A 25,136-nucleotide genomic window follows, 5' to 3' on the forward strand; every position below is an offset into this window, starting at 1 on the left:
CACTGTTATAAACAATTTGCATATATTGACTCATTTGATCTTCAAAGTAACCCCATAAAGTAGGTAGTATGACTGTGCCCAATGGGCAGGAAAGAAAGTGGAAGCCCAAAGAGATTAACTATCTGAAGGTTATATATAGGTAATAGCAAAGCTCAGTTTCAAACCAAGGCAGACTAGTTCCTGAGTCCACGCTTTTAACCATTACACTCATTTCATTTAACTGTGGGTGTATATTACTGATAAGACAGCATTCAATATCAAGTCTACTGGTGCTTTCATTTTAAGAAAACTGAAGAAAATTTATTAAACATTTTCTTTTGAGACAGAGTCTTACGCTGTCACCCAGGCTGGAGTGCCGTGGCATGATCTGGGATCACTGCAAGCTCAGTCAGTTAAATTTATAAAATTTAACACATTTATAAATAAATGTGTTAAAAAGGAGAGTATAATTCCAGCACTGTCAATTAAATAATTTCTGATTTAATAATTAATAAAAATAAATTTCAGAATTATATAAAAATATTTTTTATTTTATTTTTATATAAAAATTTATGAATTATATACCATAAATTACGTAGTGACCGATCATCAAAAAATAGTTATCATTAAAAAAAGACTTGGCCAGGCATGGTGGCACTCACTTATAATCCCAGCACTTTGGGAGGCTGAGGTGCCGTGGATCACCTGAGGTCAGGAGTTCAAGATCAGCCTGGTCAACATGGTGAAACCCCGTCTCTACCAAAAATACAAAAATTAGCCAGGCATGGTGGCGCATGCCTGTAGTCCCAGCTACTCGAAAGGCTGAAGCAGGAGAATCGTTTGAACCCGGGAGACTGAGCTTGCAGTGATCCCAGATCATGCCACGGCACTCCAGCCTGGGTGACAGCGTAAGACTCTGTCTCAAAAGAAAAAAAAAAGACCTGTCAGCTGACAGCTCAATTAGATCCTTCAGTTTTACTGAAAAAAAAAAAAAAAATGGCATGACTTGGAAAAGATTTTTTTCTCAATCCACTTCTACTCAGATTTTCCCTTTAGCATCTCAAAGATTTTTACATACCAAGGTAAAGCACCATAGTACTATTTAGTGTGGATAACAGGTATGCCTTTGTTGTATAAAGCAAGAGAAGGGCGATTTTGAACAGGCTGATAGGAAAGAAAAAGCCCACATCTCCATCAGAGACATATTTACACATCAGATTAAGGAAAAAATGCATATGGAAGTTAGAGATTTGAAAACTTATTCTCTTAAAAGTATTCATCCTTTCCTACCCCAGTGTGAAGATCGGTGGGCTAGAATATAAAATACCACTTAGAGTGCAGTTTGGAATTAACATGTCAAAAAGCTTAATGCACAAACCTTTGACCTAGAAATTATAAGTATTTATAAAAGTGTAAATGGGGCTGGGTGAAGTGGGTCACACCAGAAATCCCAGCATTTTGGGAGGCCGAAGTGAGAGGATCGCTTGAGGCCGGGAGCTTGAGACTAGCCTTGGCAACATAATGAGACCCTGTCTCTTTAAAAAAAATTTTAAATCTAGCCAAGCATGATTGGGCATGCCTGTAGTCCCAGCCACTCAGAAAGCTGAGGCTGGAGAATCGCTTAAACTCAGGAGTTCGAGGCTGCAGTGAACTATAATCACGTCCCTGCACTCCAGCCTGGGCAACAGAGTAAGACTGTGTCTCAAAAAAAAAAAAAAAAAAAAAAAAAAAAAAAAGCATAAATGGATACATTACAAAGATATTTTATTGCAGCTTTACTTACAGTAGCCAAAAGTGAGAAACAACCTAAATGATAGTCAATAAAAGGACTGTTAAATAGAATAGAAATACTGTCTGTAGCCATGAAAAACAGTTAAGTAGATCTGTATGTACAGACACAGAAGGAAGTTCATAAGATAAAAATAAAACTAGTTGCAGAAAAATGTCTCCATTAAAAAAATAAAACTCTATTTATATATGTGGGGTACATATTCATTTATGTACAGATGTATGCTGTCTTTGTATATATGTGTGTGTGTATATATATATACACACATATCTATATAGACAGTCACCTGAAAAGATAACAATTAAAATTATATACAGTGATTATCTCTGGGAAACAGGATAAGGGAAATAAGGGAGGGAAATTTTTCTTTAATTATGAAAAATTTATATTGTTTAAATTTTCATAATAAGCATACATTACTGTTAGAATTTTTAAAAGTCAGTAAAATGACAAAAAGAAAAGGGTGCCTAAAACTGAAGGTTTTAAGAAATATTCTAGCCACTTAATATTTTTAAGTACAATTTTTAAGTATGTCAATGGTGAATAAGAATCCTGCTCTCCAAAAACCTGTAAATTCAGTAGGTAAATCTAAAAATTTCTTATCTTTTTTTTTAACTCTTCTTTTGCTTACAGAAACCCAGCATATTCCAAACTAGTGATGTTTGTCCAGACAGAAATGAGAGGAAAATTGTCCCCATCAATAATTGAAAAAACCATGCCTTCCAACTTAGTAAACTTCATCCTCAATGCAAAAGATGGAATAAAGGCACACAAAACTCCATCAGGACGTGGATTTCGTCATAATAGTCATTCATGATACCAAAAGAAGAAATGAGGCCATTCTGCTATAAAATCATGTGTAGTAGTTATTGCAGTTTACTTCTAAGTCAACATGCATAAATAATACTGTTAAACTATTCTAAACAGTATTCTTGTACACATTGCTGAAGATAGTTCATAAAAATAAGAACTCATAGTTGTACAAGAATATGGCATTAAATACAGTTTTTAATCTCACATAAGAATGACGTTAAATAACAAGTGTTATTAGCATATTTTCATCTTTTGCTTTTGTCCCTGTAAAATCCTCTGTATAAGAACCAATAAGAAAGCAGATACAGTCAGAGGTCAGCATTAACTAAAGGTTAAAATATACTTTAAATTGTTTTTCTTTCACTTACTGCTTAAATTGAGAATTGTAGGAAAAATGAACATAAAAATTGAAAAGAATTCCACTACAATGTATGACTAATGACATTTAGAATTTTAAATGGAATGAGTCATCAAACAATTTCTGGTGTGGCCAAGATGCAATAGCCCATTCCTCCCAAGTCTTTCCTCTTAAAACTTAAAGACCCTGCACAGAACACAACAAACAAGCATAGGAAAACTCAAGCATAAGTGGAAAGAATGCAGCAAGCTATCTATGGACGTTGGGACTTAAGGAATGACATTCAGTGAGTTCTCTGGGTTTCCTTATTGCCTCCCACATATCCCAGGTGGGAAAGACACACACACACACACACAACTGCATGCATGAAAAGCCTTCTCCTCCTAGTCATAGGACCAGGCGCCTAACAGAACAAAAACCCTTTTTTGTAATGCCCACCCTACACCAGCCAAGCATCAACCTACAAGCCACCCCCATGGTTTCAGTGTGGCAGAGCAAGGAGATACTTTTCCATCCTACCCACCCCCATCCCACAGAAGCAGATGGGAGTGCCCTGACACACCCCTATCCTATGGTGTCTGCAAAGCTGAGCAGGGAGCTAATCTCCCATCTTCTACCTGGCAGATGTAGGCAGCACTGATTGCCCTTCCAGGTGATGTAGACTGACCAAGCAGGGAGCTGATTTTCTGTCTTCCACTCAGCAGAAGCAGGAGGTAATATAGGTAGTATGAGTGAAGTCCAGTGACAAAGACAGCTTCCACCCCCAGCTGGCAGCAACGAGACTTAACCAATGTCTTAGTCCATGTTCTGTGGCTATAACAGAATACCACAGGTCGAATAATTATAAAGAAAAGAAGTGTATTTAGTTCACAATTCTGGAAACTGAGAAGTCCAAGAGCCTGGTACCGACATCTGGTGAGGGCCGTCTTGCTACATCATAACATGGTGGAGGGCATCACATGGCATGAGGGTAAGAGCAAGAGAGACCTCACTTTTATAACAAAACCACTCCTGTGACAGTAACATTAATCCATTCATAAAAGCAGAGGGACATTCAACCCATAGTAACTAGGTAGTGCAAAGAAAGACTAGTGACCAGGGAGCTTCACTACCCTCTCCAACCCCTACTCCCACCCCTGGAGTCACCAAGGCCCAGCAGGATGCTAAGCCTCCATCCCCACCCTCCATCAGGGTGTAGTGGGAACAGTGACCCACCAAAAAAAATGTCCATGTCACATCCCTGGAACTTGTGAATGTGACCTAATTTGGAAAAAGGGTCTTTGCAAAGATAATTAAAGATCTCAAGATGAGATCACCCTGAATTATCCTGGTGGCCCTAAATCCAAAAACAAATGTCCTTATAAGAGATACATAGAGGATAGAGACATGGATAAGAGGAGAAAGCCATGTGAAGACAGAGGTAGAGACTGGAGTTTTACAGCCACAGCCCAGGAACACTTGGAGCCACCAGAAACTGGAAGAATTGAAAAAGGATTCTCCCCTAGAGCTTTCAGAAGGAGTGTGGCCCTGCTTTCAGACTTCTGGCCTCCAGAGTTATGAGACAAAAAATTTGTTTTTTTAAGCCACTAAATTTGTGGAAATTTGTTATAGTTTCCATTGGAAACTAATATACCCTCTCTGGTGTTAGCAGGGTTCAGCAGGGATCTGAGCCTCCATTCCCACCTGGGTATCAACAAGGTGAAACAAAGAGGTAGGACACGGGCCTAGGCAGCACTCCATTTCCTTGTCACCTCCCCTGTGTCATCAGGTTCCATTGGGGAGGTAAGCTTCCAGTCCCACTGGGAAGCAAAAAGGATGTGCAAATCAGTGCCCCTCTTTGCCAGGAGGATGTGAGCAGGGCCAGAAGGGGAGCTGAACTGCCACCTCACCCATCTGCAATGAGAGGCAGTCTGTGCTCTACTTTTGCCAGAGTGGTGATGGCAGGGCCCAATGGAAGGCTAAACCAACACATCCACCCAGTCCTCATACTACACCTGAACAGCAGGACTGCCTGCTAAAAATGAAGATTAAATAGGATCCAGAGGTCTTCAGAAAGAAAAGAGCATTGGAATGGGTAAAAATAAACTGTTCTCGTGAGTATATTAAATCACCTTTGATGGGTGACAAAGGTTTAAAAACAATTCAGTGGAACAGCCTTTCAGCAAATGGTGTTGGAGCAGCTGGACATTCATAGGCCTTGATCTAACCTTACGCTAAGTACGAAAATTTACTTAAAATGGAATATGGAGTTATATGCACAATATAAAACTATAAAATATTTAGAAGAAAAACACAGGATAAAATTTTCAGAACCTACAACTAGGCAGAGATATTACACTTGACACCAAATCATGATTCTTAACAGAAAAAAATGACAAATTGACCTTAATCAAAGTTAAAAAAGAAAAAAAGGTATACTACGTGAAAGACCTGAGAGGATGATGGAAAGATAAGTGATAGACTGGAAAAAAAAATATTTGCAAGACATTTCCAACAGAGTACTTGTAACTAAAATATATAAAGAGCTTTCAAAACTCAACTGTATAAGAAACAATCTAATTAGGGACAAAGACATGGACATTTCACTAAGATATCCATATCAAAAGATGTTCAGCATCATTGGCCATTAGGTAAAGGCACATATCAGTACAAGCTTACCAGAATAGCTAAGTTTTTTTTTAATAGTGATAACATTAGGTGGTGGCAAGGATTTGGAGAAAATGGATCACTCATACATTGCACCTGGAAATGTGAAACGGTAACTGCCTCTCTGGAAAAGTGCGGCAGTGGCTTGCAAATCAAACAAATACTTACTGTACAACCCAGCAATTGTACTCTTCATCCCATAGAAATGAAAGCATTTACACAAAAACATGTACACAAATGTTGATAGTAGCTTTATTCCAAATAGCCAAAAACTTGAAACAACCCACATGGGTGAAGAGTTAAACTGTGGTAATCCATACACAGAATACTACTAAGTAATAAAAAGAACAAACTATCGATGCACACAACAACTGGAATCATCTCAGGGGAATAATACTGAATGAAAAAGCCAATCTCATAAGGTTAAATAGTGCATTCTTCCATTTATTTAACATTTTTGAAATGACAAAATGATAGAGATGAACAGAATTAGTGGTTTCTGGGGTTAGGGAGGTAGTGGGAGGAGAAGAAAGAAAGTGGCTGTCGCTTTGAAAGGGTAGCAGGAGGGATCCTTGTGATAAACCTGCCCTGTGCATTGACTGTGGTGTGGTCACATGAATCTATACATGCAATAAAACTGCATAGAATTAACACGCATAAATGAGTGCATGTAAAACTGGTGGTATCTAAATAAAGGCGGTCAAAATTCAAGTGTGGGAACATACAGAAATACCATTCTCATTAAGAGTAATTAGGTCTTTTCATGGCACTCACTTCAAACTCCTTTAGTAATCACCCTCTAGCTTCAGAAGTTTGTCTTCCAGCCTTCTTTGCATGAGAGAGGATGCACAGAAATCTGGGGATTGGGGACCTATGGGAACAAGAAGGGCACAGTGGGGGAGAAGCTGGAAGGCATATAAAAAACCACTACAATTTAAAAGAGCAGCATAACTAAAGGGAGACTGTCTTCTGTTCCCAACTCTCTTCCTAAATCTACTGGGATTCTGAGTGTTATTTTCCCTTTTCTACTGAATGTTCGTGAGACATAATTAAAGTTGTAGTTATACTATGATTTAGAATATGCCTAATTTTGTGAGTATGCAACTTTTACTATTTTCCAATTTAGACTTTACTCTTAGAAGAATGTGAGCCTTTTAGCCACCCCTAAACATACAAATAACCAAATTATACATTTTATAAAATATATATCCCAAGAAAGATAAAAATCTTGAAATCAGAAAGCCAAACATAAGTTTTTTCTTTGTCTTACAGATAGGAAAATTGGATATTTAATTAACCTGTCTCCTATTTAAGGTAAAATGTAAATAATAATAGCAAACAAATTAAAAGGAAATAATACCAGGTACTGTATCTTTGATTCCTTCTCCTTGCCCTGTCATCATCTCCATATATTATGGCATTTTGTCACTTCGATTACTTCTAAATAGCTAGGTATTGCAGAAGGTACCATATATGATAATAACTATCACATAAAACAGGAAGGTTTAAAGGTAAGTAATACTGGCATCCAAATAATATGACAAATAAAAATAATTTAACAATTCTGAACTTAGATTTTTCTATAAATCTTATCTTTCTTACCATATAACTCCTCCAATACTTTCAGATATTCAGACATTAGTGGACTTACCAAAACAAAAATGTTTATATTTAACTAAATATAGTCATAAATAGTCTTACCAAGAAATTATCAAGACTATTTATGCCCCATGTCCCTTTTCAATGTCCCTTCTCTACCATGATTTTGGACACATAATATTAATGAATCAGAACAGTAGATTCCATGGCGGGGGGGGGACATTATTATATTAGTTAAGAAAATGTTTGGCTGCAAACAACAAAAATATGATTTATAGGGGACATAAATGTTGAGAGGTTTATTGATCTCATACAATAAGTCTGGGAGTCTGCAGTAGAGATCTGACATGATGGCCTAATACTGTCATTAGGGACCAATGCTCTTTACAGCACTCAGTTCTGCCATACTTAGCTTATAGCGTTTGTCTCTCTGGTGGCACTGTACCAGTGCTCTAAGCAGGAAGAAAAAGAGTGAAAGGCAAAAGATATTTTAGCTGAGTTTAGTCCTATTTCATAGCTTTCTTGGGAACCCCCATACCCCAACAAAGATGCTTACATCTCATTAGCCAGAAATGGAACACTGTTCACATCTGGCTGCAAAGGCATCTGGAAAGGTATTCCAGTATCTATAGTAAAAGAAGCAAAGAAGTTCCACTAGAGTGCAGAAAGTAGTACAACTTATATTTATATTTATATTTATTTTTTCAGAAAATTAATTAAGCTTTACTAATACAGAATATGCAGCTTGACTTTAGTATCTTATTTATTAAAACTTATTTTGCTATTTCAGTGGTTATTTTAGGGTTTATATTATACATCTCTAACTTACCACAGTCTGTCTTCAAGCTGTAACCCACCACTTCATATTTAGTTTAAGGGCCTTACAATAATATATTACCATTTATATACTTAAAATTATATACTTCCCCTCCTGGCCTTTGTACTATTGTTACCTTTTACTCCTACATACATTGTAACCCTCCAATGTATTTTTAATAATTTTTATTTTTGTTTTATATAGCAACTTTTAAAAAGACACTTGGAAATAAGAAACAAAAAAAGCTTTTAAATATACCTACATTTCTGGTGCTCCTCATTTCTGTATGTAGATCTGTATTTCCATCTGGTGTGCTCTTCCTGCCTGTTGGACTTCCTCTAATTTTATGGGTACTGTAGGTCTACTGGGCATGAGTTCTTTCATATGTATGCCTTATGTTCTTATTTTACTTTTTTAAAAAAAGATATTTTTGCTGGGTTTGGAATTCTAAGTTAACAGACTTTCCCCCCACTTCTTTACTTCATTTGAGGATGTTAGACCACTGTCTTCTGGCTTCCAATGTTTTCAAAATTGTTGGTTTTGCTTGTTTTTCTCTAATAGTATGTCTTTTTGAAGGGATGGTGTTTATCACTGGTTTTAAGAGCTCTGATTAGGATATTCCTTGGTATAGTTTTCTTCATGTTTATTGTACTTGAGATTTGCCAATCTCTTTGGACCTGTGGGTTTATAGTTATCCTCAAATTTGGAAAAATTTCTCCATTGTTTCTTCAAATATTTTTTACATCTCCCACACTCTTCTTTGGGGACTTGAATAAGACATATATTGACCAGGCGTGGTGGCACACACCTGTAATCCCAGCACTTTGGGAGGCCAAGGTGGACGGATCACCTGAGGTCGGGAGTTCGAGACCAGCCTGACTAACAAGGAGAAACCCTCTCTCTACTAAAAATACAAAAAATTAGCCGGGCCTGGTGGTGCATGCCTGTAATTCCAGCTACTCGGGAAGCTGAGGCAGGAGTATCACTTGAACCCGGGAGTGATAAGAGGAGACATATATTAGCCTGCTTGAAGCTGTCTCATAGCTCACAGATGCTCTGTTTATTTTTTTTCTGTTTCCTTCTGAATAATTTATTGCTCTGTCTTCAAGTGTACTAATTTTTTCTCCAGTACTATCTGCTGTTAATTCTATTCAGTGACTGAAATGCAGCATGATACATGAGATATTCAACATTTTATTATAAAACAGGCTTTATTTTTGTTTTGTTTTATTTGAGATGGAGTCTTGCTCTGTCACTCGGGCTGGAGTGCAATGGTGCGATCTTGGTTCACTGCAACCTCTGCCTCCCAGGTTCAGGCGATTCTCCTGTCTCAGCCTCCTGAGTAGGTGGGATTACAGGCATGTGCCACCACGCCAACTTTTTGTATTTTAGTAGACATGGGGTTTCACCATGTTGCCCAGGTTGGTCTCGAACTCCTGAGCTCAGGCAATCCACCCGCCTCGGCCTCCCAAAGTGCTAGGATTACAAGCATGAACCACCCCACCCAGTCCAGGCTCTGTAAACAGGCTTCGTGTTAGATGATTTTGCCCAACTACAGGCCAAAGTGAGTTGTTCTGAGCATGTCTGAGGTAGGCCTAGCTAAGCTATGATGTTTCATAGATGTATTAAATGTATTTAACTCATGATATTTTCAATTTACAATGGCCTTATCTGAGCATAACCACATTGTCAGTCAAGTCATACATATATTTACTAAAGTAGATCACTTTGGGGACCATAAGACATCTCAAAACTCATTTTAAAAGATTCTATAGTAGGGCCAGGGGCAGTGACTCACGCCTGTAATCTCAGCACTTTGGGAGGCTGAGGTGGGCAGATCACGAGGTCAGGAGTTCAATATCAGCCTGACCAACATGGTGAAATGCCATCTCTACTAAAAATACAAAAATTACCTAGGCGTGGTGGTAGCTGCCTGTAATCCCAGCTACTCAGGGGGCTGAGCCAGAAGAATCACTTGAACCCGGGAGATGGAGGTCGTGGTGAGTCAAGATCACACCATTGCACTCCAGCCTGGGCAACAGAGTGAGACTCCATCTCAAAAAAAAAAAAAAGATACTGTAGTACAATTGGTCTGGTCTTCGTTCAGCGTTCCTAGACACTGAGCTCCTAAAACCCATGGAATTTCCTAAACAACAGGAGTGCCTTCATTATTCATGGTAAGCCCTGAAAGTGTATGCTAATGATGTGACCCACAGTGGGCCCTAGACAGCTAATGCTAACAAGAAGATTTAGGATGGAGGTAGCTCATGTCAAAAAAATAACCATGATTAGGGTGTTGAGACTTTGAGCCAGCCTGATGTCCAGGTAGAGGAGGGAAGCTGGAGATTAAGTTCAATCACACAGTAAAGATTTTAATAAATCATGCCTACGTAATGAAACCCCAGAGAAAACACTGGACTTCCTGATTACTTGATATGTTTTATTTCTTGACTTGGATAGTTACACAGTTGTTACTATTACTCATTAACATGTCCATTTATGCTTATGTACCTTTCTATATACAGATTTTAAAATAGAAGTTTTTTAATATTGAAAACAATCCAGATTTGATGGAAGACACAAATCTGCAGATTCAGAATAAACCTAAATCCATGATAAATCTACAGCTAGACATATAATAAAAACTGCACATCTCCAAAGGAAAAGATATTATCTTAGAACAGCTCAAGAGATGTCAGTTCTAAATCTAAAGCTCTAAGGACATAATTTCAGAAAGTATAAAGAATTTTACCTAGAAGGAACATCTGACACACAAGAAAAAAGGTAAGCTCCCACCATGTCCCATCAAAAAAGACAAACGTTTGGGCAAATCTAAACAAACATTGACTATATAAAATACTAATAATATCCAATTTGGAGATTCAATAAAGAACTTGTGGAATTTAATTAGAATTAATGTTATTTCAATACCTTTGTGTTGTTTGGAAAGAGGGTAGCATTTTTAGATGTTTAAGGATAATCAAAAGTACTTGTAACATTCACATTCCAAATCAGTAAAGGGAAAAATATATGATTAAATAGAAAATCCAGCTGATACCAAAAGACAGGAGGAGAGATAAAGGTGAGAAAGAAGCATAACATAGAAAAAGAAATATGGTAAAAAATAAGATGGCAAAAAATAAATCCAAATAAATTTGTACTTTGGCACTACAATGGAATAGACACTTTTTAAAAGTGTTCTCCCAGTACAAAACACTAGATCTTGGAGAAAACAGACCTCTTAATTCATTGCTGGTTTGTACCATATAAGGAAAATCTCCAGGCCTACACTCAAGACAGAAACTCCCTCTATATTATACACTCAAGACAGAAACAGAAAAAAAAAAAAATACCCTCTACACTCAAGACAGATACAGAAAAAAAACTTGAGCTGAAACAAAAGCAAGAAAGCAGCAGGAAGCATCAAGCAAGAAGACAGCTTGAAAGATGGGGTTTATCCCTGAAGGCAGATAGCTTCGGCCTGTTAGTTTGCAATTGACCTGCAGAGACAAAACCTTCAGCTAGTAGTAAGGGTTAGGGAGCTTAAACTTAAGACAAGGCATTGGCATTCAATCAGGATCCTCAAAGGTGAATAGAGTATGCCAAGGAGTTTGTACCACCTCACCCAGAGAAGCAACGAACTCAAATCATACTGAAGGGAAACACACAACTTAGGTCCTCTGTCTTCTCACGGATTAACACATACTCAAGGAAATAAGTCACAATATAGGCAATAAATAATAACCTTAAATGTAAACTTATAAAAACTTAAAATATTGAAATTATCAAAAATATCAAATATTTGACTTTTAAAAATTAGAAATAGACTTACAAGGGACTATAATCAGTAAATAGGAAGTTAAAAAGAATCAAATGAAAAATATATTTATTGAAATTAAAACCATCATTGTTTTCAACAGCAGGTGAGATGCTAATGAAAAATGAACTAGTAAACAGAAAGATACAGCTGATGAAATTACCCAAAATGCAGTAAAAAGAAACAAGAGGATGAAAAATGTGAGAAATTAAAAGACATGAAGGATACAGTAAGAAAGTCTATCATTTGTATACAGTCCTAGAACAGGGAAGAAATATTTGAAGAGCTAGTGATTGAGAATTTTACAGAACATGAATTTAAAAATACAGGAAGAAGCCAGTATATGCTAAGAATAAAAAGAAATTCGCACTTCCAAATAATACAGTAAACTTGCAAAACATCAAAAAGAGATAATCTTAAAAACAGAGAAAAAAGATCCCATAAAAAGTTGATTCTGAGACCCAAAAATGTTGACACTAACTTAAAACCACAAAATAAGTAGCATAACTGTGACACAGCCCCTACATTCTCAATCTATGAAATGTATTTTTAACTATTTTACCTTCTCTTTCTAAGCTGGACAAAACCATTCACTTTGTTTTCTTAGCCATCTTTTCTTAAGACCCTTCTAGGAAGTTCCTGAAATCATTACAAGGATTATAAAATGTTTTAATGAATTATTTACAAAAAGTTATATATCCCTTCCATAAGTTTAATTACCTTACTGGAATACTTCATGTAAAAAAATACTATGTTCCTTGATTCAGAATACTAAATATTTGCATGGTGAACAATTTCTGATGTTCTTGCTCCAAGTTACTTTTCTTGATAACCTCAAACTACCTATTTAAAATCTTCCGTGTTAGCGTATTTTCAAATTCCAAGGAATCCAAAACTAAGTTAAAATTTCAGACCTGGGGCCGGGCGCAATGGCTCACACCTGTAATCCCAGCACTTTGGGAGGCCAAGGTGGGGGATCACCTGAGATCAGGAGTTCAAGAGCATCCTGGCCAATATGGTGAAATGCGGTTTCTACTAAAAATACAAAATAAAAATACAAAAATGTGCTGGGTGTGGTAGGGCATGCCTGTAATCCCAGCTGAGGCAGGAGAATTGCTTGAACCTGGGAGATGGAGGTTGCAGTGAGCTGGGATCGCGCCACTGTACTCCACCCTGGGCGACAGAGTGAGGCTCTGTCTCCAGGAAAAAAAAAAAAAGGAAAGAAAATTTCAGATCTAGAAGAAAGTATTTTTAAGCTACTCTTTGGTTCATATTTGTGTACTTTATTTTTAAAGTCTCTTCTTTATATGTGCAAAAATTATAAACTTGAGACCACGATACTCCCATATTGGTGCTGGGGGATACTTTAGTATATTCTATACACATCCTCTATGTCTTGCAAATTATATAACACATTCTCAATCTTATATCCAATTTTTAGTTTAGCAGGCAAAAGAAGAAGACAGTAACAATGGGAGAAATAAGACGTCCACCAATTTAGTAATGGTCTATATTTGTGGTTGTTATGACAACCTAATATCATCTCCAAATGTAGGCAAGATACAAAAACATGTAACTCAGTGCTTTTAGGCCCTTCAAAGTAGCTGGAAAGAAATGGACTTCTTCCATTATCCAGTATGCTTATAGGCCCATCACCTTGCATTTCTGGTGTCCATCTTTCCCTTAATTTACTTGCATGGAGAGTTCCTTCTACCACTGTTCTCTACAACATACACTGTTCTCTCACTTCAACTCCCCACCCTGGCCCTAGCCAAACCATTCATTCATTCATTCAATGTTTATTGAATGGCCCTTGTGTGCTGTGTATTGTAGTAGATTATTGGTGTATGAAGAAGCATTAATTGAATATAAATTGCTTTGGTATTTTAAAAGTCAACATACTAAATGTAATGTACTTTAGTCAAAACTGTCTATATTTTTAATAGGTTAGTTGGCAGTAGGATTTGCTATTTGGTTATATCCTAACAGGCTGCATTTCAGATATTCCACATATCATAGGAAAAAAAAAATGTGTCCTTTACCATAGCAACGATTTGGCTGTTTTTTATATACAAGCATATACATCTCCCCACCAATTCATGAAAAATATTCTAGGTTAACCATGATATTCTTTTTATTGAAAAGCAATATAAAACAGCTTTAGACAGAAAAGATAGTATTTTACATTATTTCTTGTTATATTTTTATGCTTTGTGCCAGAATTTACTTCCTGCAACTATTCTTGCTTTATCTCGAAGTTTACTCCATTATTGAATATCTATTAGTGTTTAATATAGAAGAGCTTAATAAACCGCTAATCTGAAAATAATGGTATTCCCTAGATTTTCAGACTTTTTTGCTGAATATGCTTATTTATGTCCAATGTGGAAATCTGATCCTGTTCTCTTCCACTCTGCCAGCAGTTCCTTTTGTACTACTTCTGGTAGTTCATAGAAAACTTGAGGATCAATGTCAGAAGGGAAAGTAATTTTCTCATCAACAGAATCTGGCTCTCTATTTTCTGTAAGTCCTTCATGAGAGTCTGTTGCTACTGTTTGCTTATGGCTATCTGTAGTGTGGTTTTTGGAGAAAAGTTGCTCACTCTGCAAGTTTGGAAATGAATGAAAAGCAGACACAGCAGGGTTTGAATTTGTAAAGTGGAATCCTTGAGGTTCTTTAGGTCCTTGACTCATTCGTTCATCTTTTAATCTATTATCTAAATAATATGAATAATCCTTTTGGCTAGACATAGAAGAGGAACTACCGCTATTTAAGCCTGATGTTCCTGGTTCACAAGGAGATACAGAGGATACCTGTTTGTGACTGGATAAATGATCTCTAGGATTTATGGGAATATCTTGCATTTGTTTTTTAGAAAAGAAAGATAATACTCCTCTAGAGGCATGTAATGGACAACTCACACTTCCTTTCCCTTGAAATTTTTCCCTAGATTTTCCAGAAAGGATTTCTTCTTGAATATCTGTTGGAAGCTGCTTAAAGACTTCTTGATCAACACCTTCAGGAAGTGAACAGAGTGGGAATTCATTAATATCTTTTCTTTTAGAAAAATTAGTGGTATCTAGTGGATACTCCCTAGTTCTTGTACTTTCAATTCTTCCACTTGGTAAGAAATCCCGGTTTGTTTCTTTGTCATTGGGAAAATCTTCCATATGAGTGTCTTTCATTTTCTAGAACACAAGAATAACAGATTAATTTAGATATCTGATATGTTTTAAATATCCCTGCTGCTGCTATGTGCCTGTAGCTATTATCTGACATGTTTCTAACCTACTCAGCAAATTCAACTCTTTGTGGTCTGTTCCAAATAACTAGAGATCTACTACCACAATTAGTCACACTATTGTGTGAATCTTTACCCACTATTCCAGGAAGAGGTTTCCTTCCTAGATAGCACCGAGACAGAGGTAAACATGCATTTGGAGACCTGGAAAGAGTGTAACAATCATGCAGCCAAACTTTCAATTCTATAAATACAAGAATGGTGGCCTAGAGAACGCAAGTTCACCTAAGGGTATTTTTCAGAAAAACATACACATACAGCATCAAGGGCTAGTTTTCCAAAAATTATTATTCTAAAGGGTAACTTTTAACAAAAAGATAAAAAAGTCTATAACAAAAACCCAACATCATCAAGATATAGTACTAGTTTATATTTATATAAAAATTTAAAGACATATTCAACTCTAACTTGTGTAATTTTCCTATAGTTTTTCATTTAAATGTCTCCTCTAGTTTTAAGCAGCATAAAAATATAAACATAGTCAAATATAACTCAGTAAACATCAACACAATATGAACTCCAAAAAAGTAAAAGGAGTAGAAAAGATTCAGGCCCTTATATTTATTGAATACCTACTGTGTGACAAATATATACAAGGTACTTTCACTTATATTTACTACTCTAATGCCACTATAAGTGAGCACTTTTAATTCCAATTTCACCGAATAAAATGTAAACAGAAAACACTTTTTCAAATTTAATAGACGGAATAAAAAGGGTCACAGAAAAAAGTAATTTGAAGACACCATTAATTCACTATTTGCATACACTATACTGTTCTCACTTTAAACTTAAATGAAAATGAAAAGGTTACTAAAATTATACTGACAAAACAAACAAAAAAGTATTTTAAATTGAGTTAATTATAGGCATGAACAATTTAGTAAAAAATAATTATTTTTAAGGTAACCCACATTTACTAAATAGTGGTCTATTAGTAAAGGGGTTTTGTTTTAGTCGTCTGAAAATGTGACTGGCCTCTGCCTTTCTATTGTCACACTGTTAACTTTACAACTGTAAAATCAGTAGTCAATTCTATCAATATCGCTATCAAAATTCACTACTATTTCAAAACCAAGAAAATGTAAATACTTTAACAAAAGAATCGTGGGAAAGGTACTGGTAACTCATGTGTCAGCTAAAAGACAAAAAGATGTGACTTCTAATACCTGAAAATATTTTAATACTTATGAGCTAATCCATCATATTTTTATAGAGCACATATTTTTATAAAATGTGTTAACAATTCCAAAATAGAGAACCTCCATAATGGTTCTCTCTTTTATCCAGTGATGCTTATGTTTTCTTCTTAGATCACAGTATATTTAAGGCCAGCAACCATAAGACAGGTATTATAAACAAGTTAATTACCTAAACAATATCACCCAAAAGAATCTCTAAACTCTATCAAAAAGACAAGCACTTAGATTTGTAATTTAACCACACAAATCCCATAAGGGTATACTTAGAAAACTGAACAAAAAAGAGTATACTTACAAAACTGTGCTTGCCAGAGCATGAAGTTGTTGATAATGATGGCGTTAAATAATAATCAATAAGCCCTCTCTTAGCAGTATTTACTGCTTTAAGGTTGCAGAAGCACACACTTAGAAGGGTAAGGTGAAATGGCATCTTCACATTCACCATATTTCGAAAAAGTTTCATTAGTATATCAACCATTGGGGTCATCACATCATAATTTCCTAAATAAAATGTTAAGAAGATAATAAACATAATTAATATTAAGAGCATAATATATTTTATATTGCTGAGATTAAGAAATTAAAATCCTAAATAAGTATCACTGGGCATCTTGACATTATATAACAAATTAAGACATTTCAACATTAATACCAAATGGTTAAAATTTTTCAAAAGATTTGAAATATGGTATTTCTGGTTATAGTACAGTGATATGGTCAGAAAATCCGCTCTCAAAAAGCTACTATAAAACTGAACATTGTCAAAAACAATCATTTTGGTAGAAATCTGGAAATGAACCAAAGGCAAACAAAGTAAGAAGTACTGATTTATGAACAGCTGCTATATGTTAGCTAACAAAGTAGGAGACTTTGTCTGGGACTTCATTGTCTGGGACCGTTCGAATGCCCCTTTACATACCTCAGTTGGTACAGGGTGAAGGCTGCAAAAGTCAGCAGTTTCACTTCTAGAGGAGACAGACCTGATTTGAGGCAGAGGGCAAAAGCCCACACTTAGCAACATTGCCAGTAAAATGAGCAAACTTGATAGGAAATGAATGGGAAGATCCCACAGCTCTGCTAGTCTGAGGCTTTAGTTGTGGTTGGGGTGAATGACAGATCAGTGGACCAGCCAGAAATGTCACCAGGAGATTTGGAAATGAGAGAACCAAAGAGGGACTACATAGGCTCCCCTCACAACCTTAGCTGACTAGGAGGCTACATGCAAATAAACGGAAGGCCACAGAGGGCCTAAGCACCCCATACACTCATTGAAAGGGCTACATGCACATCACGGGGAGATAAAGAGGGCCTAGCAGAAATTAAAATTCAAGAAAAACTTGAAAATGGCCTAATTTTTTTTCTTTTATACTTTAAGTTCTGGGGTACATGTGCACAATGTGTAGGTTTGTTACATAGGTATACATGTGCCCTGTTGGTTTGCTGCACCTATCAACTCACCATTTACATTAGGTATTTCTCCTAATGCTATCCCTCCCTCAGCTCCCCACCCCCCAATAGGCCCCGGTGTGTGATGTTCCCCTCCCTGTGTCCATGTGTCCTCATTGTTCAACTCCCACTTATGAGTGAGAACATGTGGTGTTTGGTTTTCTATCCTTGTGATAGTTTTCTGAGAATGATGGTTTCCAGCATCATTCACGTCCCTGCAAAGAACATGAACTCATCCTTTCTTACGGCTGCATAGTATTCCATAGTGTGTATGTGCCACATTTTCTTTATCCAGTCTATTACTGATGGATATTTGGGTTGGTTCCAAGCCTTTGCTATTGTGAATAGTGCCGCAATAAACATACACGTGCATGTGTCTTTATAGCAGCATGATTTATAATCCTTTGGGTATATACCCAGTAATGGGATGGCTGGGTCAAATGGAATTTCTAGTTCTAGATCCTTGAGGAATCGCTACACTGTCCTCCACAATGGTTGAACTAATTTACACTCCCACCGACAGTGTAAAAGCATTCCTATTTCTCCAGCATCTGTTATTTCCTGACTTTTTAATGATCGGCATTCTAACTGGCATGAGGTGGTATCTCATTGTGGTTTTGATTTGCATTTCTCTAATGACCAGTGATGATGAGCATTTTTTCATGTGTCTGTTGGCTGCATAAATGTCTTCTTTTGGGAAATGTCTGTTCCTATCCTTGGCCCACTTGTTGATGGGGTTGTTTGCTTTTTTTTTGTAAATCTGTTTAACTTTTTTGTAGATTCTGGATATTAGCCCTTTGTCAGATGGATAGATTGCAAAAATTTTCTCCCATTCTGTAGTTTGCCTGTTCACTCTGTTGATAGTTTCTTTTGCTGTGCAGAAGCTCTTTAGTTTAATTAGATTCCATTTGTCAATTTTGGCTTTTGCTGCCATTGCTTTCAGTGTTTTAGTCAATGAGGTCTTTGCCCATGCTCATGTCCTGAATGGTATTGTCTAGGTTTTCTTCTAGGGTTTTTATGATTTCAGGTCTAACATTTAAGTCTTTAATCCATCTTGTGTTAAATTTTGTGTAAGGTGTAAGGAAGGGATCCAGTTTTAGCTTTCTACATAAGGCTAGCCAGTTTTCCCAGCACCATTTATTATATAGGGAATCCTTTCCCCATTTCTTGTTTTTGTCAGGTTTGTCAAAGATCATCAGATAGTTGTAGATGTGTGGTTATTTCTGAGGCCTCTGTTCTGTTCCATTGGTCTATACATCTGTTTTGGTACCAGCACCATGCTGTTTTGGTTACTGTAGCCTTGCAGTATAATTTGAAGTATGGTAGTGTGATGCCTCCAGCTTTGTTCTTTTTGCTTAGGATTGTGTTGGCTATGTGGGCTTTTTTGGTTCCATATGAAATTTAAAGTATTTTTTTCCAATTCTGTGAAGAAAGTCAGTGGTAGCTTGATGGGGATAGCACTAAATCTATAAATTACTTTGGGCAGTATGGGAAAATGGCCTAAATATTTTAAGTCCTTTCCAACCCATACACTTATCCACTGGCAGAGGCAGACAGCTTCCAGACTGTAGTGTTTGAGCAGAACCTTTGCCAAACATTGGCTAACCATGAAACTATACAGACATGGGCAACTTCCCAGAAGCCAATATTAAAATAAAAATTTGAATTTAAAAAAAAAAAAAAAAAGAAAGAACACTGAGCAGAGAAATCAGTGGCTACAGAAACCAGGGGAGGTAGATTCTGCAGATTACATTCAGACAAGTTACCTAAAAAAAAGTACAGGAAAGAAAAAAAAACCCTACAAGAAAAAGTTTTAAATCCACAGTTGCTACAATACATTATCTATGAGGTCTAGTTTTCAATAAAATAGTTCAAAACATGCAAAGAAACAGGAAAGTGTGATACATATTTGGGGGAAAAAGCAGTTAACATAAATTGACTTTGAGGTGGACTTAGCAAAGACTTCAAATTCATTATTATAGATATGTCCAAAGAATTAAAGACAACCATGTTTAAAGAATTAAAGCAAAATATAATGAGTACAAAAAAAGGAGAATCTCGATAAAGAAACAAAACCAAACATAAAAACAAAAGACAAACAGAAATTCTAGAGTTAAAAAGTACAGTAACCAAAACTGACAAATCACTACAGGGGCAATGGCAGTTATGAGATACAGATGAATCAGAGACCTTAAAGGCAGCTCAATACAGATTATCTACTTTGTAAGAAAGAACAGAAAAAAAAGATTGCAGAAAAATAAACAGAGCAGCAGAGACCATCATAGGGTGGAATCGGTGTAAGGATAAACATATAGACCAATGAAACAAGAAAGTCAGGAAATAAACTCTTATATTTATGGTCAATTAATTTTTGACAAAGATGCCATGGTAATTCAGTGGGTGAAGAAAAATCTTCAACAAATGATGCAGGAACAACTGGATACCCACATGCAAAGCAAAGAATTAAGTCCCTTACCATATACCACACATAAAAAATTAACTCAAAATGGACATAAACATAAAGCTTAAAAACTATAAAACTTCTAACAGAAAACAGAATATGTGACCTCTGAGTTAGGCAAAGAATTTTTACATATAACACCAAAAACACTATCCATAAAAGAAAAACCACACTACTATATACCGCTAGAACAACTATAATCAAAGAGACTGACAATACAAATATTGGCAAAAATATGAAAAACTGGAACCTTCATATATTGTTGATGAAAATGTAAATTATTACATGAACTTTGGAAAAAGTTGGCAGTTTCTTAAACAGTTCATGTTCCCATATGATCCAGCAATTCCACTCCTTAAAATCTATCCAAGATAAAGGAAAACATATGCATATGCCCATCCAATGACTTGCACTTAAATGTTCTTCAAAATGGAAACAATCTAAATGCCCAGAAAGACTCATGCTATCAGTTATCACAGTTTTGTTCTCTTTGAACTTGGAAAACATTCTTAAATGACTCTTTACTTATCTATTTAAAAACCAGGCCAGGTGCAGTGGTTCATGCCCATAATCCCGGCACTGTGGGAAGCTGAGGCAGAAAGATTGCTTGAGCTCAGGAGTTTGAGACCTTGTCTATCCTAAATGTCAAAAAAAGTTAGCCAGGTCTGGTAGCATGCACCTACGGTCCCAGCTACCTGGGAGGCTGGGGTAGAAGAATTGTTTGAGCCGGGGAGACGAAGGCTGCAGTGAGGTATCACAGCACCACTGCACTTCAGTCTTGGTGCAGAGCAAGACTCTGTCTCAAAAAATAAATAAATAAATAAATGAATAAACAAACAACAAAGTTTTCTGGTGAAAATTCCTGATAGAATAAAAGCATTTAATTGCTTGCTAATTCCCTGTGAAGACCCTCCATTTTTGGAGCATATTTCTAGTTCAAAGTTGGCTTGTTTAAGAGTTCAACCTGCTAATGAAACTGTTGGAAAACTAGTCCATACCTGTCCCTAACTTCTGAATTACATGTGATGGAATAGGGCACTGACGACTCTCACGACCACAGTGCTTCTCAGAGGTATACCGACGGATTATTAATCTTACTGTATGAGGCTTCCTTCCATCTTGGCATACTCTAAAAATAAAGAGAAAGTGGAAATAAGGAATTAGAAAAGGATTACCTTTTTAAATTATGTAACACCTCATTTATCTAAAGGTGCGAGATTTTGTTAAATATAACAATTATACATATAGTAGATAACAAAATAGTAAGCAATAAAGGTCCCTGAGTATCCAAATAATCATCGCAAAGTCTATGCACTAAAACTCTGAATGTTTAGATGTCAAGCTCTCAGGCCTCACTCAGAATTGAGTGCTGTCAGAAATAGAAGAGATATAAGATATAATCAAAACAAGTTGTTTTATAATACAAATCCAAAACAAAACTAAAAGCAACCAATTTTTTTTTCAAGATGGAGTCTCGCTCTGTTGCCCAGGCTGGAGTGTGGTGGCACAATCTCAGCTCACTGCAACCTCCACTTCCCAGGTTCAAGCAGTTTTCCTGCCTCAACCTCCTGAGTAGCTGGGACTACAGGCACGTGTGACCACACCTGGCTAATTTTTGTATTTTTAGTAGAGAGGTGGTTTTGCCATGTTGGCCAGGCTGCTCTCGAACTCCTGACCTCAGGCGATCCCCCACCTCAGCCTCCCAAAATGCTGGGATTACAGATGTAAGTCACCACACCTAACCAAAAGGCAGCAAATTAAAATCAGCAGGAAATTTAAGAAACTGAATCATTCACTAACAAAAGCAAGTAAGTGAAAAATAACAAAATAACTTTTTTCAAACTTTTTTCTTATGAGATTACCAAAAAAAGATTTTTTTTTTTACAAAATGAGATTACTTTTGTTAAAGAGTAATCACTATTACCATTATATGATAGCTTATTAGAGCAATATCTTCAAAGATCATATACTATATTTAGTATATAATTAATATACAATATGTGCACATGCATTTTTAAAAAGGGTTTCATCCAATTGTCTTGGTTTTGGTATTGAAACAAAGGTTTTAATTATATGACAAATTCACTTAAGAAGTACAAAACCTAATTAATGGAAAAAAAGTCATTAAAGGATAACATTTCCCCTTTTATACACATGGCAATGCATATAAAACCAAATCTCAGACATAAAATGCAAATATTGCATATTGTTAAACACACTCAACTTGAAGATTCTGATCTGGAAAAAACAGTTTTGGGCCAGGCACGGTGGCTTATACCTGTAATCTCAACACTTTGGGAAGTTCAGGTAGGAGGATCACTTGAGCCCAGGAGTTCAAGACCAGCCTGGGCAACATAGCGAGACCTCATCTACAAAAATTTAAAAATTAGCTAGGCTTTATGGCAGGTGCTTTCCCAGCTATTCTGGAGGCTGAGGTGGGAGGATGGCTTGAGCCCAGGAGGCTGAGGCTGCAGTGAGCCATGATTGCACTATTGCATTCCAGCCTGGGTGACAGAGCAAGACCCTATCGCAAAAAAATAAAAAATAAAATAGTTCTGTATTAAATAAATTTTTTCTATCTCTTATTGCTTTGTGACAAAACTTCTCGATGGCTGCTTAACTAGGATAATAAAATACCTTAAATGGCTACTAGTTTAAATATCTTCCAGTTAAACGTGTTCTATTAATTATGCAATTCAAAGAGTATGATATGCTAATTAAGACACATTAGAAAAAGGCTGAATCATAAGCAATATTAAACTAGTGCCTAGAGGATGGATTAAAAATAATATGGTTTTTACATTTCTTACATACCTATAGTATTAATCATAACATACTCTAGAGAAAACAAGAGTAATTATACACAAATACACACACACACTCCTGTAATTTTTTTTTTTTTGCAAGTCACTTAGATGGTGTTATAATTCAGTCACTGAAATAAGGGCCCATGGTGTGGGAGAAAAGGAGCTGGCAAGCAGAGATACAGATAAATGGTTAATTTCACAGGTTTTGTATTTCACAGGTTTAGAGCACCTGGTCTCACTTCTGGGTTGACTCTTCAAATAAGAGAACCTGTAAAACTTATACTTCTTGCGGTTTTTCTACGTGAAGAACTGTCTCCAAATGTTAGGCATTTCAGAGTAGTCTTCTATTTAGCTGAAGCAAATGACCCAGTTTCACTAGCATACGCGCAGGCCCAGCCTGAGTCATATCACTGAAGCCCAGTCATATAGCCAGCCCCAGCTGCATGCAGCCAACAATGAGCTACATGGCTCTGCTCAAGACATTTGAGTGCCACGTTGCATGCAACAGCAAAGCTGGAGGAAATTTCACTTCATCAGTTTTCTCAGACTTAGAACCATCCAAAAACCATTTTCTCTAAATACAGTTAGTCCTCCTAGAATCATTAGAGAAGCACACCTACTCTAAACTGTTAGAGCCCTGAAACCACAATTTGAGAAATTTCTAACAAGAAAAGCAGAAACAAAGAATGGGAAGAAAAGATACTACTTGTGTGTGGAATATGGAATATTGAGAAATACATGTATAATGACAAGGAGCACCACAAAATTAAATTTCCTTTTCAGTTTATCTTGTGCTACTCATATATTTATAACCCCAGGTGATACTCTTCACATACAGATCAGAAACCCTGCACACACCTGCAGTCACTCACCCTGCTCACACATAGCCCCAGCCAGCCATTCTTTCCTTCGACTCTATTTTATTTTACAGTCTGAGGCAAAAGAGATACAAGGGTTCTTCTGCTTCTTCCTTCACTGTTACTTTAATAATTTCCTATCCCCAACAATCACAAATTTATATAGCTGTTCCTGTATCAGGAGTTTTAGAATTATGACAGTATTATTCCTCTTTGCATTTTTTTCTTCTTAATGAAATGCAAGTAACTATTAGCAGAGATAAATGGTTAATTTCACACGTTTTGTATTTCGCATGTATTTGTATTTAGCATGGTACTAACTTAATGAAATTCAAGTAACTATTAGGTTGAGGGCAAAGGCTTTGCAATTGCCACAGGGAAAAATTAAAACTTCTTCTTCTCACCTGAAGACTAGAGTAAGTCTAAGAATGTTAGAAATATCCATAAAACCCCTTTAGGTAACCATCTGCAGCTTTACATCCATAGGACAACCACAGTTACTAGAATTAAGACCAATGAATTAAATTTAGGTAAGAGCCCCTATTACCATCTTTACAATAGTTTATAATGCAGAGAAATCACATGATAAATTATTTTTACATTGTTTACTCTCCAGATAATCTGTCAGTTCCAAGATGGAACATCAAATATTCTTTCTATATACCGTATACAGAATGAATATATAGGATGACTTGGCAAAATGGATTGAAAATCACCTGTTTAAAAGACTAGCAAGTAGTTCTTCAATCTTATTTTTAGCTTCAACTTCGGATGAACATTTTTTAAATGAATCTTCTTCACTAAAGGACTATCAAAGAAGCATAAATAAGGATTAGTGCAAACTCTAAGAATTATATCTAATTATTATCAGTGTATAGTCAAATAAATATTCAATACATTCTTTACTAACTTACCTCTTGTCCTTAGTTTCAGCCATTTAGTTCACTTTTATATTAACTGTTTTTTATCTGCAAGCTACTGTACTCACTAGAAAGTTAATATCAAATATAACTAAATTAACAGTTAATATAAAACAGTTAATAAAAAATAATTCAAAGTTAAGAAAACTCTAAAGCTCTAGTACCAACTCCAAGCTTTATTGTATGATTATGGCAAGACTTCTTAATCACCTAGGACTTGAATCTAAGTTTATCCTTGGACAAACTTAGACTTATATCCTTGGACTATATCCTTGGACCAGTATATGGTCCTCAAGTTATTTAACCTTTCTAAAGTACAGTATC

General features: G+C 36.2%; 2 protein-coding genes across 10 annotated transcripts in view; one reads left to right on the top strand and one right to left on the bottom strand.

The window, feature by feature from the left end:
- The window catches only part of STARD6 (StAR related lipid transfer domain containing 6), a 37,559-nt gene extending 34,961 nt beyond the window's left edge, over positions 1–2,598 (top strand). The window contains exon 6 of the mRNA XM_025365589.1: positions 2,402–2,598. Within this exon, the coding sequence (XP_025221374.1) occupies positions 2,402–2,585 (184 nt within the window). The 3' untranslated portion in view covers positions 2,586–2,598. The remainder of the gene's footprint in view (positions 1–2,401) is intronic.
- Positions 2,599–10,427: 7,829 nt separating this feature from the next.
- The window catches only part of POLI (DNA polymerase iota), a 29,935-nt gene continuing 15,226 nt past the window's right edge, over positions 10,428–25,136 (bottom strand). For all 9 annotated transcript variants that reach the window (XM_025365581.1, XM_025365578.1, XM_025365580.1 and 6 more), the window contains 4 exons: positions 24,609–24,700; positions 21,227–21,357; positions 16,617–16,822; positions 10,428–15,006 (listed from right to left, as the gene is read on the bottom strand). In XM_025365581.1, the coding sequence (XP_025221366.1) occupies positions 14,188–15,006; positions 16,617–16,822; positions 21,227–21,357; positions 24,609–24,700 (1,248 nt within the window). In that variant the 3' untranslated portion in view covers positions 10,428–14,187. The remainder of the gene's footprint in view (positions 15,007–16,616; positions 16,823–21,226; positions 21,358–24,608; positions 24,701–25,136) is intronic.

Source organism: Theropithecus gelada, chromosome 18 (assembly GCF_003255815.1).
Source record: "Theropithecus gelada isolate Dixy chromosome 18, Tgel_1.0, whole genome shotgun sequence".
Classification (NCBI taxonomy): Eukaryota; Metazoa; Chordata; class Mammalia; order Primates; family Cercopithecidae; genus Theropithecus; species Theropithecus gelada.